We start from the raw sequence: 12991 nt of genomic DNA, 5'->3' as shown, positions 1-12991 counted from the left end.
ATTTCCATTTTCCTCCAAAAAATTTCTCTCCATAATCCCAGGCAAAAATACTCTGTACCATTCAATTAGCACATACTACCTCTTACTGCTTCACAAGTACTTACCACCTAAACTTTGAGTTTCTTGATGACATGAACTCATACGTTCTGTGTATCTTCCTCTCTGTCCAGGACAAGAATTCAATTTATTGATCTTAATCTGATAGCCAGACTAAGGAGGTCAACAAGCTATAACATTCAGCCCTCCCTCCCTACACAAATGTGAGTGGCACTGATATACCTATCCTGTTCTCTTACGATGATCCTAATCAGGTTTCTCTGTTTCTGTTTTTGCTTCACCCCCAAACCTGGAGTCTATGTTTCTAATTCTACAACAAATCTTCAATTCTTAAAAATCTCCTTTTACTTACTTGTTTTGGCAATTCTGACTTTGGAACACACCTCAATCCTGAATAACACAGCCAAGGGCTTAGAACCTTCCCTGGACATATTCTACCTGCAAATCTGGACAGTGATCCGACTTCAAAAAATACATTACTATAAGTTCTGGTTAACTACCCAAAATACTAGTTAGAGAACTTAAAACAAGAGACAAAGAAAGAAAGAAAAACCCATATAAAGTTAAGACCAAGATTTAAATAGAAGCAAACATCTTAAAGTTTAACAGGGTACCTGAAAATAACACCTATTTAATCTTTAAAATAATCTAAATCAAGCAGCTTGCTCACATATGAAATTAATTTGTAACCTACTCCAGGTACTTTTTGTGTATAGCAATACCTTAAAATAGGAAAGAGAATCAAACATTTCTTCAATCTGTTCTGAAGACTGAACAGATAATGATGATATTGGATGAGATGAATTCAAGGAATCTTTCTTCAGGGTTTTAAATCGAGCATCTAAGAAATCTTCATACTAGCAAAAAATGAAACAGATTAAGAAACCATGTATTAAAGACAGAGGCAAGTATAGTAATTATTTATATGAATTAGACTAATTACTGTTTAAGGTCATTATAAAAAATTAACTAGCTTCACTAAACGTCAGAAATAAGCTTTTGAAAATGTAGGAAGAATGTGACATTTATGCATATTCCTTAAATTTGAAAGTAGAATTATAACCTCCTGGCCCCATGGAAAACAATGTTTCCTAAACAACAGTATAAGCTGAGAATTTATTACTAAAGCAACCAAATGCTAAATCCAGATATTCAAAATGAATATTTAAAAATGGCTAGTGTATATTTGTAAAATAAAATCTGAAATAAAAAAAATAGGAACTGTTCCTTAAGCTGATTTCTCATACATAATCCAGCTTTTCTGTTAAGATAATATACATTTCCCTTAACTAAGGTTCATTCGAAGTAAAATATAACTCTTAAACAGCAAGAAGTCCGAGAGCTCCTCTAGAATGTATATTAGAAGTTTTTTAACATTCTGGGCACCACCAAGTGGTGAAACTGTATATCTCTTTGCTTAATTAAGTAGCATACACAGATTTAGAATACCTTGCTTATTAATATTCTAGCTTAAAATGAATTCATTTTACCACCTGAAATTTTTGAACAGGCCCTATATAAAAATTTCAAATTGAAAGCTCTAACAGTACTCTCTTTTTTTTTGATTTTTAATGGAGTATAGTTGATTTACAATACTGTATTAGTTTCAGGTGTATAGTAAAGTGAATCAGTTACACATATACATATATCCACTCTTTTTTTTTTTTTAATTCTTTTCCCACATAGGCCATTACAGAGAGTATTCCTTTTTTGAAGCAATCTTGGATCATATATTCAGGAAGTTTAATAGAAAGTCACAGAACTTTAGAGTTGAAAGGGGTCTTTATACTTTTTCATCTACTGCTTGAATTATTTGGCAATATCTGTCATATATGACCTAGTGTGTCAAAATATCTCTAATGATAAGAAACATCTCCAGAGAGTCTAAGAACATAGTAACAATATTATCATGCTCCCTGTAACAGAATGGTGTTCCATGTCTTTGCAAAGGGCACAAAATATGGTTTGTACCTAAAAAGAGCAAATTATTTGTCTGTATCAACTTATGTATCACTGTCGTAAGAATGATCACAGTGATAACAGACAGACAGCATTGCTACAAAATATCTTATTTTTTTTCCTCTTTATACATAGGATAAAAAGTTTTGTTTTGCAAAAAGAGGCTTTTCAACTCTATCTAAATTCCTTCAAGCAGAAGGGCCACATCTATTAAAATAAAATGTAGCAAAGCAATTTAAAATGTTCATCTTAATGACAAAGTGTAAAATAATTTCACAAAATTTCAGCTTTCTGAAATACATCAGTAAATAAAAGCACAATTTTCACTGTCAAATCTCAAGTATAGAGATCAATAACAAGGGTCAATTTTATCATATCTTTCTAGAAACATTTTCATTACTCCAAATGAATGGAAAATACATGTTGAATATGATTTGGCTATTTTTCCTTCTGGCATTCATAGTAGGCCTAACAAATAGTGTACTTACACTGGAGAGCTCTCCAAATATTTTTTCCAAAGAGAAATACTCCATGAAAGTAGCAAAACCTTCATTTAGCCATACATCATTCCACCACTGCATTGTTACCAGATTACCAAACCACTGTGGGAAAAAACAAACTACTAACCAACTTTACACTCTCAAGAATTTTCTAATAATTGAATTGTCAGATTAATCACCTATAACCAGATTACAATTACTGAAAAAATACTTATTACAGTTAACACAAACTATATTCAAATTAAAGACTTGCAAATAAATGATATTTGTAATATAAATTTACTTTAAAAGTAGAATTGCATAAATTGTATAAATTCACTTTAAAAGTAAAATAAAAAATTTAACATTTTACCTTAAATGAAACAGGCAAGAAAGACAATTAGCATATTTATCAATTTAACACACATTATATACTAGGTAAACAAAAAGGAGTCACCTCATTAAAAGTAAGATTTCCTAGATAATGAAATTCTACTTTCTAATGTCAAGTTAGTAATATTATTTTCCATTGTATTTACAATCATCATAACAACTAAAAAATAAATTTCTATGTGAGGGATGTTCCTATAGTCAGAGAGCCTGGACTGCAGGTTTCTCCTCAGTCACCCAAGTTGAGGGCAGTATTTACATGATTCAAAACAGAATTCAAATAACATTCCGTAAGAAATTTGGCATGCATACAAATAAATGAAATCAGAAAGAACTTTAAATGGCTTTTTCCATGAGGTGGTAAGAAGAAGGAAAAAAAACGATACGAGACTCCCTTAAAAAAAATGCATCTCAAAATCCCTGAAATAAAGAGTGGTAAATAAAGAGTGAAATAAAGGGTGTGCAATTTAGTCAGTGCGGCCAAGGGCTTGTCTTGAACCATCAGCAAAATGACAGGGTTACTAGGTACTGAAACAAAACAACTTTGAGAATTACAAAAGCATATTTTTCAAAGATATTATCTTAAAACCTGTTTCAGAGGAAGATGACTTGTAAGTCCTAAAGAAGAAGTAAATGAGACACACTCCCCCAGGGGTGATGGCCGGACCCAGAAATAACAGACCTAGAGCAGATCCCCCAAAAAACAACTTGTCTACCTGCCTAAAACTGTAACAGTAAATAAGCATACGCTTCATATGCCAGCATGTCATGAAGCCCTCACGAGGGCTGCAGGGCGGGCTACAGACTGTGTCTGAGGTAGGCTGTCCACTGCCAGAGCATGTCCCACTCTTCCTCCACATGCTCCCACCATCACAACACCCCCATACCATACCCTACCCTGATAAACACCTCATCGAGGGCACAAGAGAGACAAGGTGTTGGGGAAGAAAGAGGGAGGTTCATGTACTCATATAATTTTCTTTCTTTTTCTCTATGTCATACAGAGTACCTTCCCTCTCCCAAATTAACTAAGAACCCAGTTTTAGCAGGAGACAAAACAATAGATCTAGTCCTGACAACTACAGTCCAAGAGTTGTAAGAAGAAGAGTACAACTCAGGGAAAAGGTTTCTTCCCCACCAAGTTATGAAAAGTAAGAGAGATAATGGATGTGAAAATGCTTTATAAACTGTAAAACCCTATACAAAACATTAAATAGCATTTTTATCAGAAAATTACGTTTGTTTGAAAAGCATCATATTATTATGAAAGAAGGCAATACTATAAAAAAAAGTTGAATTATTATTAGCATCTAAATGTATTCTAAAACTCTAGGATATGAAACAGACCACAGGTGTGAGATATAACAGCCTTGGTTGCTGATACCTGATGGGCCAGCTCATGAGCGATGATTTTAGTAACCAGTTTTTTATCCACCACTGAAGAAGTATTATTATCATACAGAAGTGTCTCTTCTCGGAAGGTAAGCAAACCCCAATTTTCCATTGCTCCTGCTTCAAAGTCAGGAATAGCCACCAAATCTGGACATAACAAGAAAGAAGTTATCAACTTTACCCCATCTAAGGCACTCCCTAATTAAATCAAAATATTTTACCCATTGGTCTATCACTGAATCAGAAGGCAGTGAATTCATTTATACTCCTAAGGAAATGAACCTTCCTAGCCCTGTATGCTCCTCACCTACCTGTCAGCTGAGGAAGACCTGACCAACCCCCTGTAGAATCACTGTTGCTCTGTCCCTGAGCAAGAGAAGATACCTAATTCCTTCACAGTGAAGAAGTTCCCAGAGCAAGGAGGACAAGATGCAGGGCCAACGTTCTTCTAGCTAAAACCAGCTCCATGTTGAACAGCACTGAAATGCTCTTGCTTTCCTGAGCTCTCATTACTCCTATTATTATTTGAATTAGGAATTTCTTAGAAAATTAGAACTAGTCAAACTCCAGACTAAGCCCTAAGCAAATCCCCACTTACACAGCACCTCTGAAATAGTCCCATAAACTTCTAAGTGTTTTAAGCTCCACTTTCAGATACATCCATGGAATCTAAATAATCTTAACAAATACAAACAATTCTGAAGGCAAACAATTAACAGTGTTTCTTGGTTTTCCTTTAAAGTAACTTCGGCAAAAGTTCTTCCGAAAAAAACATTTGCAACATAAATCTAGGTTATAATGATAATGAAAATCACAGGCACTGTTTGATTCTTACCCAGTTTCTTTAGTGGGTATTGAATTTCAAAGTAGTTTTGATAAAACTCAAGAAGCTTCACAGTTGTTTCCAAGGCATGGTGAACTTGACCAATCTTTTCTGGGACAGCATATATAGAAACCTAAAAGGTAACAGGTATGATGTAAAGACAGGTACAATTAAAATGGCATGATATTCAGGTGAACACTGTCAAGATTAGCATACCTGAGAACTACATAAAGATATATGAGATTTTTCAGGACAGCAACTCTCGCTTATAGTTCTTTTAACCCCTATAGGATTTAGCAAGTCATTTCCATACATACAACAATGTTAAAAAGAAAAAAAGCAATCAGTAAGTTTAAAGTTAACATGATATCCAAAATAAACTATTTTATATCATATAGCAATTTATAAGCATCTGCCTGTTTAATTTTATGATACTCTTCTCTTCCTCTCCATTACCTACAATGGCCCTTCCCTGTCTATGAGCTATCAAACTGTAAATTATTTGAAGGCCAAAACTAAGTTTTCATCTTTTTAGCACCTATCACAGTGCCTGGCATCGAGAAGGCATTCAATACAGAGAAGTCACAGCTTACAAGGGAGTTAGTTCTAACATAAACACCTAAGACAGAAATGTTGAAATTACCCTGGGAAAACCTATTAGAGACCAACACATTCTCTTTCAGCAAGTATGGCACAGCCAGTTTTTCTTGGAAGCCTTGGAACTGCTTCCTTTTTTTTTTTCCTGCAGTTGTTGGCTTGTTTTTAAGGAACATGTTGTATCAAAAATAACCATACCCAGCAGAGTGAAACACTCAGCGAGTGGCACACGGTAACTAAAACCAGGTAAGCGGATACTGGGATTCATGCCCACACTGCCCAATCACTTCAGGGCGCATGCTCCAGGGAAGATGCAGTGCCCACATTACTTAAATTGTTATTGTTTCTCTCTTTTTCTGATTAAGTGCATAAGTTAAACATATATGATGTAACTAACTATACATGTCTTAACAGTAAGTATCAAAGGCAAAATTTAAGCAATTACATTAAAAGCAACAGGTTTTAAAAAGCAATATTTATTGTTTTTCAATTGACTGAAAGAAAAAAATCCCTCTGTACTCAACTTGGGAAAGTAGGATATGGACAAGACACAGCAGAAGATAAAAACCTCAAAATAAAGATCCCAACAGGTGGGAAATAGAGACCTATTGAATAATTCACCATTTGAAAAAATACTCTAACCCCAAATTATTTTTGGTCTTTCATTAAAGCACTGACAAACAGTCAACAATTTCTCAGAGGTCATAATTTCAGCTTTAATTGTCTTTATGTGGGGCCTTAGTCTATAGAACATATGCATTAATCACAAAAACATGGAGGTAACATGGCATTAAAAATTAAATATAAAGAAAAAATTTTAAGTAAACAAACAACAAAATTAAATGCACAAGCTCTGTAGTTAGACTGCCAGGTTCAAATCTCTGCTAGTTGTGTGAACTTAGTTAGCCTCAATCTCCTTATCTATAAAATGGTGATAAAAGTAGCTCCTATCCTCACAGGGTTGCTGTCAGGATTAAATGAACTAATATGTATAGAACTTAGAATAGTGCCTGACACAAAAGAAGTGTTCAATAAATAGTAGTTATTATCATTACTACAAATAGAATCCCATCAGAAATGGGGTAAAATATGTATGAGCAGAGCATTTGTGGCAACAGTGACAGGAACAATGAAGTGTTAGGAGTTCAGTTAGCCCATATACAATATGTTACTTTCTAAAGTAACTATGGAAGAAATTTAATGTCACATCATGTGGCCAAGTGTACTTCACCAGCCCAGCACTCGAACATCTGCAGCCCTTAGTACAGGACTGTGACCACAGCTTACTGAATTCAGTCACCACCTGCCAAAGGACCATGCACACTTCCTGCATCATTCCCCCTGTGAAAGTGTTAGCACACAAGCACACACAACAAAGTCTGACATATTCTTCTTAAATCTAACTACCATTATAAATGACTGTACCAAGATCACTTGGAATTTGAGACCAGTCTTTATTATTTCTGCCTGCCCTTTCCACACATACATATTTTATGTTCCAGTCAATGTAACCATCTAGAAGATGCTGTCCTAATAGAAACACCACCCATATACTCCAGGTTCCTCCTCAAACATCCTTCTCCCAAACACACCATTTGGCCACTCCCATCACTATGTGTGAAAGCATCTTTCATTAGATGAAAAGTAAAGGGAGAAAAAAGAAGTTCACATGGAACTGAAATCTGACCAAAGGATCCACTGAGTCCCATTTCTGGAATACAATGACTAGGAAGAAAGGTAGTTTGGCATTTTCTCTTTCCTTCTACTTCTCTTCTTTTAAAATATGTGCTGTGAATTCTCACTAGAGATGAATTGTCAGGTCATTACATTATTATCATGCTTGTTTTAAGAGCAACAGAAGCAGTAAGAAATAAACAAAGAAAGCAATCTAGTTCAACAAAGAAGTTTTGACCAGCACCCTGCACTTGGTAAGAGCACTCTAAACACTGTTAAATGCAAGTCAACTGGTGCTCAGGCCTTAAGGCTTACAACTTAAAACTTTTCCTACAACATCTCTTGCTAAGACTGAGAGATTTATAAAAGACACAAAAAAGTCTCCTAGTCAGCTCTCAGAGAAAAGAGTTAAGACTGAGGAACAGCAGATTTGTTAGGTTTAACTTACTCTGCTCCTTAATTTAATAAGAAGCAAAAACTAGATAAAAGCAAAACCAGAACCAAACCTCATCCCCCCCAAAGAACAACATACAGCCTGCAAGATTTATGAAGACAGAAAATACTGGAATCTTCCAATACTCAGTTTCCTGAAAAACACCAGCTTTCCTAAACAGACAGCTGAGCATACAAAAAGCATAAATTCCTTAAAAAAAAAAAACAACCCCAAAACAAAAAAACCTCACCATAATGAAGTCTATCCAGAATAATTGATTACATGGGACTTGAGACTTTAGGAGAATGATATAAATTACATATAATGTCCCTAGTTGGTGGAAGGATACTTGAGGAAATGTTGTTTGTGGAGCTAAGTCATGTTCCTAACTAAATAAGAATAAATTAAAATTATAACTTCACATGGATAATAGTGTTGAAGGTTCTGTTTGGATGTCAAACAGACATGATGTCCACATCTGACTAACCACCAATGGATTCTGATTCTATAAATTAGACCTGTCTATGGTAAAAACGAAATCAGGTAATGGCAACAACAAAATAAAAACCTCAAGACAAACTGATAAAGTGTATTTCAAAACTAGCCTAGAATTTTCTAGGTAATTCTGGCATTCCTGAAGGCAGAGAGAGGTTTAAGGAACATTGAATAATGGACAGAAATGATAAAACAAATGTTCTCTCTTTCTTTAGGTCTTTGACAACATAGTAATCTTTATCACTGAACAGGCCACGTTTAATAATCCACAGTCAACTTTGACATTTTCAGTTGTTTACTATGACTGACATTAATAAGTAAAGCCCTACTGCCTTATTCCTGAATCTTGTGAAATAGGCCTAATGTCAAATGTTACAAAATAGAACATATCCTAGAGATTACAACATTTTAGTGGAACAAAAATCCTTTATTAGACTCTAAGTCTGAATTTCTGATCACCATACCTACAGAAATCACATCATTTGTTGTAAGAAGCAGTATATTGTGGTAGACAGTGAATTCTGACTATCATTTACTGGCTATGTAATCTAGGTTACTTAACCTCTCTGGTACACTGTTTCTTCATCAGCAATATGAGGCTAATGCCTTCCCTTCATTTGGTTTATAAAATAAAAAGATGTTTATAAATGAGAGCTCAAGACAACTGCCTGCACAGAGTACAACTCCACACATGCTAGAGTCTCCCCCATTTCCTAATAAAAAGAGAAAGTTAATAAAACAGTTGTTTATTTGTAATTTTTTCAAAATACATTTACTGGGTAGCATTAAAAATGATAAAGGTTATTTATATTTATATATACAAGGGAGTTTACACACAGGGAGTTTCTCTGTGTGTGTATTACTATCTGCCAGGTACCGAAGATTTTACAGGAATTTAAAAAACTTAATCCTTGAGACAGCAGGCTAATATAGACAATATAGTATTAGAGTTGTGGAAGGTGAGGTTTAGAGAATTACAGAGCAGTCTGCCCAAGGGCACATAGGTAGAAAGCTATACAGGAGAGATCTGAACTGACGTAGATGCCAGAGTCCATGTTTAACCATGTTGCTTCCTAATACATGTAAATAAAAAGCAAAAAAAGTCACTTGAAACTCCTCTCTCTCTTTCAATCTCTCTCTCTTTCCAGTTGACCCTTGAACAATGATGGGGTTAGGGGCAACAACCCTTGGAGCAGTTGAAAATCTGAGTATAACTTATAGTCTTCTGCATCTAAGGATTCAAACTATGGATCGTGTAGTACTGCAGTATTTACTATTGAAAAAAATCTGCAATAAGTGGACTTGTGCAGTTCAAACTCGTGTTCTTCAAGGGTCAACTGTTGTGGACAAAAAATATATATATATATGTTATACATATATGTTATATGTTATATATATATGTTATATATAAGATATATATATATATATAATATATGAGGTATATATCTGAGCAGTGAATAATTCAGCCTGACTAGATGAAAGAATTCCATTGGAGCAACTGGAAATATAACCGAATTTATGAGGGCCTTGAATATCACAGAATTATGAGTTTGAATGTAATCCTACAGGCAGTAAGAAGCCAGCATAGCTGTTGAAAGAAAGAGAGAGGGAGGGAGGGGGAGAGAAAGAGAGGGAAAATAAAAAGCCAAGACTACATACATTTTGAGATACAATAAAAAGTGCTGGGGATTTTATATCAAAGAGTGTGATAAGAACTACAACAGAGATGTAACTAAAGTGCTATGAAATATCAGAGAGGGAATGATTAATCCCAGCTGGGGAAAGAAGGAAAAGTTTCAAGGAGAGGGCGGTACTCAGCTGGCTCTTAAAGAAGCAACCTGACTTAAGATTGAACCTTTTAGGTTTTATCAAGGCTGCAACATCTGCATCAAGGGCTAAATTTGGGGTGCAAAACTTGAAGAGAGATTAATTGAATTTTTTTCAGAATTAAACCAGTCTTAATATCCTTTCGAAAGGACTCCGAAAAACTCTTTGGTTTAGACTTGCCCAAAACTCTTTTAAACCCAAAGGTGAGTAAATGATATTGAGCACTTACTCAATGTAGTCCACATTACCCTTGAACACGAACAGGTCTCCATCCTTTGCGCATGAAGTCATATGGCAGTGTTATTGCTGATGAAGAGCCAGATAATCCTTACCTCACCCCTTCTCTCTAAGAGTTAATGGAGTAGACATGATAATCTTTTCTAACAGAAGGAGTATGCCCCTCTTAATTAGCAAATAATAAGATCCAAATACAATGTGATTAAAATAAAGTTCTTTGGTCTGGAAAGGAAGCCCAAATCCAAGTGAATGTGTTCAAAGGGTAGAAAACATACCCTGCTGGGGATCAAAAATATGAAAAAAAAAATTAAAGAATTCCATCATATTTCTATCATGAAAAATAATCATTTTTAGCTTTAAAAGATCCTTTTCCCCTATGTTGTTAGTATGTGAAGATATTAGCTTTTTAAGGTCTTTACAGTGAAATTAAGGCATAAAATCCAATCAAACAATCATTTACAGAAGATTCAAACGACGAAGAAAAGCAGAGGAGCCTAATTAGAACAAAGGGTCAATCTTGACAAATTACAGACATAGCAGACATTTAAACAATCTTCTCTCTTTAAGATGAAGAAAATTCAATCAGGACTTGCTTTTTCAAAAGGTGCATTCAAATGACTGTTACAACTTGGAGTTTTTCTTCTAACTAAATTTTTATGCTATCTTTTAAGTCTGCACAATGTTCTAGATTTGCTGCTGTCCAATAAAATTTTCTGCATTGATGGAAATATTCAATATCTTTGATATCCAATAAGGTAGCCACTAGCCACAAGAATGCTAGAAATGTGGCTACTGAGACTAAGGAAGTGAATTTTAAATTTAATTAATTTTTGCAGCTTTAATGATATAATTAACATATATTATGTAAGTTTAAGGTATACAACATGTTCATTAGATACACTTATATACTGTGAAATGCTTACCACAGTAGCACGAGTTAACACTTCCATCACTTCACATAACTACCATTTCTTTTGCATGGTGAGAACATTTAAGCAACTCTCTTTGCAACTTTCAAATATATAATACAGTGTTAACTATAATCACCATGCTATACATTAGCTCCCCAGAACTTATTTATAACTGGAAGTTTGGACCCTTTGACCAACATCTCCCCATCTCCCCCACCCCTCAGGCCCTGGCAACCACGAGTCCACTGTTTCCATGAGTTCAGTTTTAGATTCCACACATAAGTGAGGTCATATAGTCTTTGTCTGTCTGACTTATTTCACTTAGCATAATGCCCTCAAGGTCCATATATGTTGTCCCAAATGGCAAGATTACCTTCTTTCTTTCTCATGGCTGAATAACACTCCATTGTGTGTGTATGTGTGTGTGTGTGTGTGTGTGTGTGTATACACACATACACAGACGACATCTTTATCCATTCATCCGCACTTAAGTTATTATTATGAATAATAATATTATTATTGTTAGTAATGCTGCAACAAACATGGAAGTGCAGACCTCTTTAAGATCCTGATTTGATATATATCCTGTGGATATATACCCAGAAGTGGGATTGCTGGATCATATGATGGTACTACTTTTAATTTTTTGAGGAACCCTCATATTGTTTTCCACAGTGGCTACACCAATTTACATTCCCACTAATAGCGCACAAAGGTTCCCTTTTCTCCACATTCTCACCAACACTTGTTACTTGTTATGTCTTTTTGATGGCAGTCATTCTAACAGGTGTGAGGTGGTATCTCACTGAGGTTTTGATTTGTATTTTCCTTCTGATTAGTGATATTGAGCACCTTTTGATGTATCTGTTGGTCATCTGCATGTCTTCTTTGGAAAAATGTCTATTCAGTTCCTCTGCCCTTTTTTAACCAGATTGTTTGGTTTTTTGCCACTGAGTTGTATGAGCTCCTTATATATTTTGAATATTAATCTCTTATCAGATATTTGATATGTTCTTCCATTCCACAGGTTACCTTTTAATTTTGTTGACTGTTTCTTTTGCAGTGCAGAAATTTTTAGTTTGAGGTTCTCCTACTTGTTGATTTTGGCTTTTGTTGCATGTGCTTTGGTGTCATATACAAAAAATTGTTGCCAAGACCCACGTCAAAGAGCTTTTTCTCTATGTTTTCTTCTAGGAGTTTTATACTTTCAAATCCTACATTTAAGTCTTTAATCCATTTCCAGTTAATTTTTGTGAGTGGTGAAAGATAAGGGTCCAATTTCATTCTTCTGCATGTGATGGTCATTTATTGAAGAGACTACCCTTTCCCCACTGAGTATTCCTGGCTCCCTTGTCATATATTAGTTGACCATTTTTGCAGAGTTTATTTTTGGGGTCTTGATTCTTTTCTATTGGTCTGTGTCTACTTTTATGCCAGCACCACACTCTTTGATTACTATGCATATGACTTTGATTACTTTATCTCTGTAGTATAGTTTGAAATCAAGGAAGTGTGATACCTCCAACTTTGTTCTTTTTTCTCAAGATTGCTCTAGCTATTCGAGGTCTCTGCGGTTCCATACAAATTTTAGGATTACTTTTTTCTATTTCTGTGAAAAATGCCATTAGAATTCTGTTGCATTGACTCTATAGATTTTTTTTTTTTTTAAGGCTTGGTAGAATTCACCAGAGAAACTGACCTGATCCTGGGCTTTTCT

At 34.8% G+C, this 12991-nt stretch overlaps 1 protein-coding gene across 3 annotated transcripts in view; it reads right to left on the bottom strand.

Moving 5' to 3' along the window:
- Positions 1-12991, bottom strand: part of LNPEP (leucyl and cystinyl aminopeptidase) — a 100435-nt gene that overhangs the window by 36863 nt on the left and 50581 nt on the right. For all 3 annotated transcript variants that reach the window (XM_029216418.1, XM_029216419.1, XM_029216420.1), the window contains exons 5-8: positions 5113-5233; positions 4270-4424; positions 2505-2618; positions 780-914 (exon numbers count right to left, since the gene is read on the bottom strand). In XM_029216418.1, coding sequence (XP_029072251.1) covers positions 780-914; positions 2505-2618; positions 4270-4424; positions 5113-5233 — 525 coding nt within the window. The remainder of the gene's footprint in view (positions 1-779; positions 915-2504; positions 2619-4269; positions 4425-5112; positions 5234-12991) is intronic.

This window comes from Monodon monoceros, unplaced genomic scaffold (assembly GCF_005190385.1).
Source record: "Monodon monoceros isolate NGI ecotype Baffin Bay Population unplaced genomic scaffold, NGI_Narwhal_1 Super_Scaffold_12, whole genome shotgun sequence".
Lineage (NCBI taxonomy): Eukaryota > Metazoa > Chordata > Mammalia > Artiodactyla > Monodontidae > Monodon > Monodon monoceros.
The sequence above is the reverse complement of the archived record's forward strand: the minus strand, read 5'-3'. Positions and strand labels throughout refer to the sequence as shown.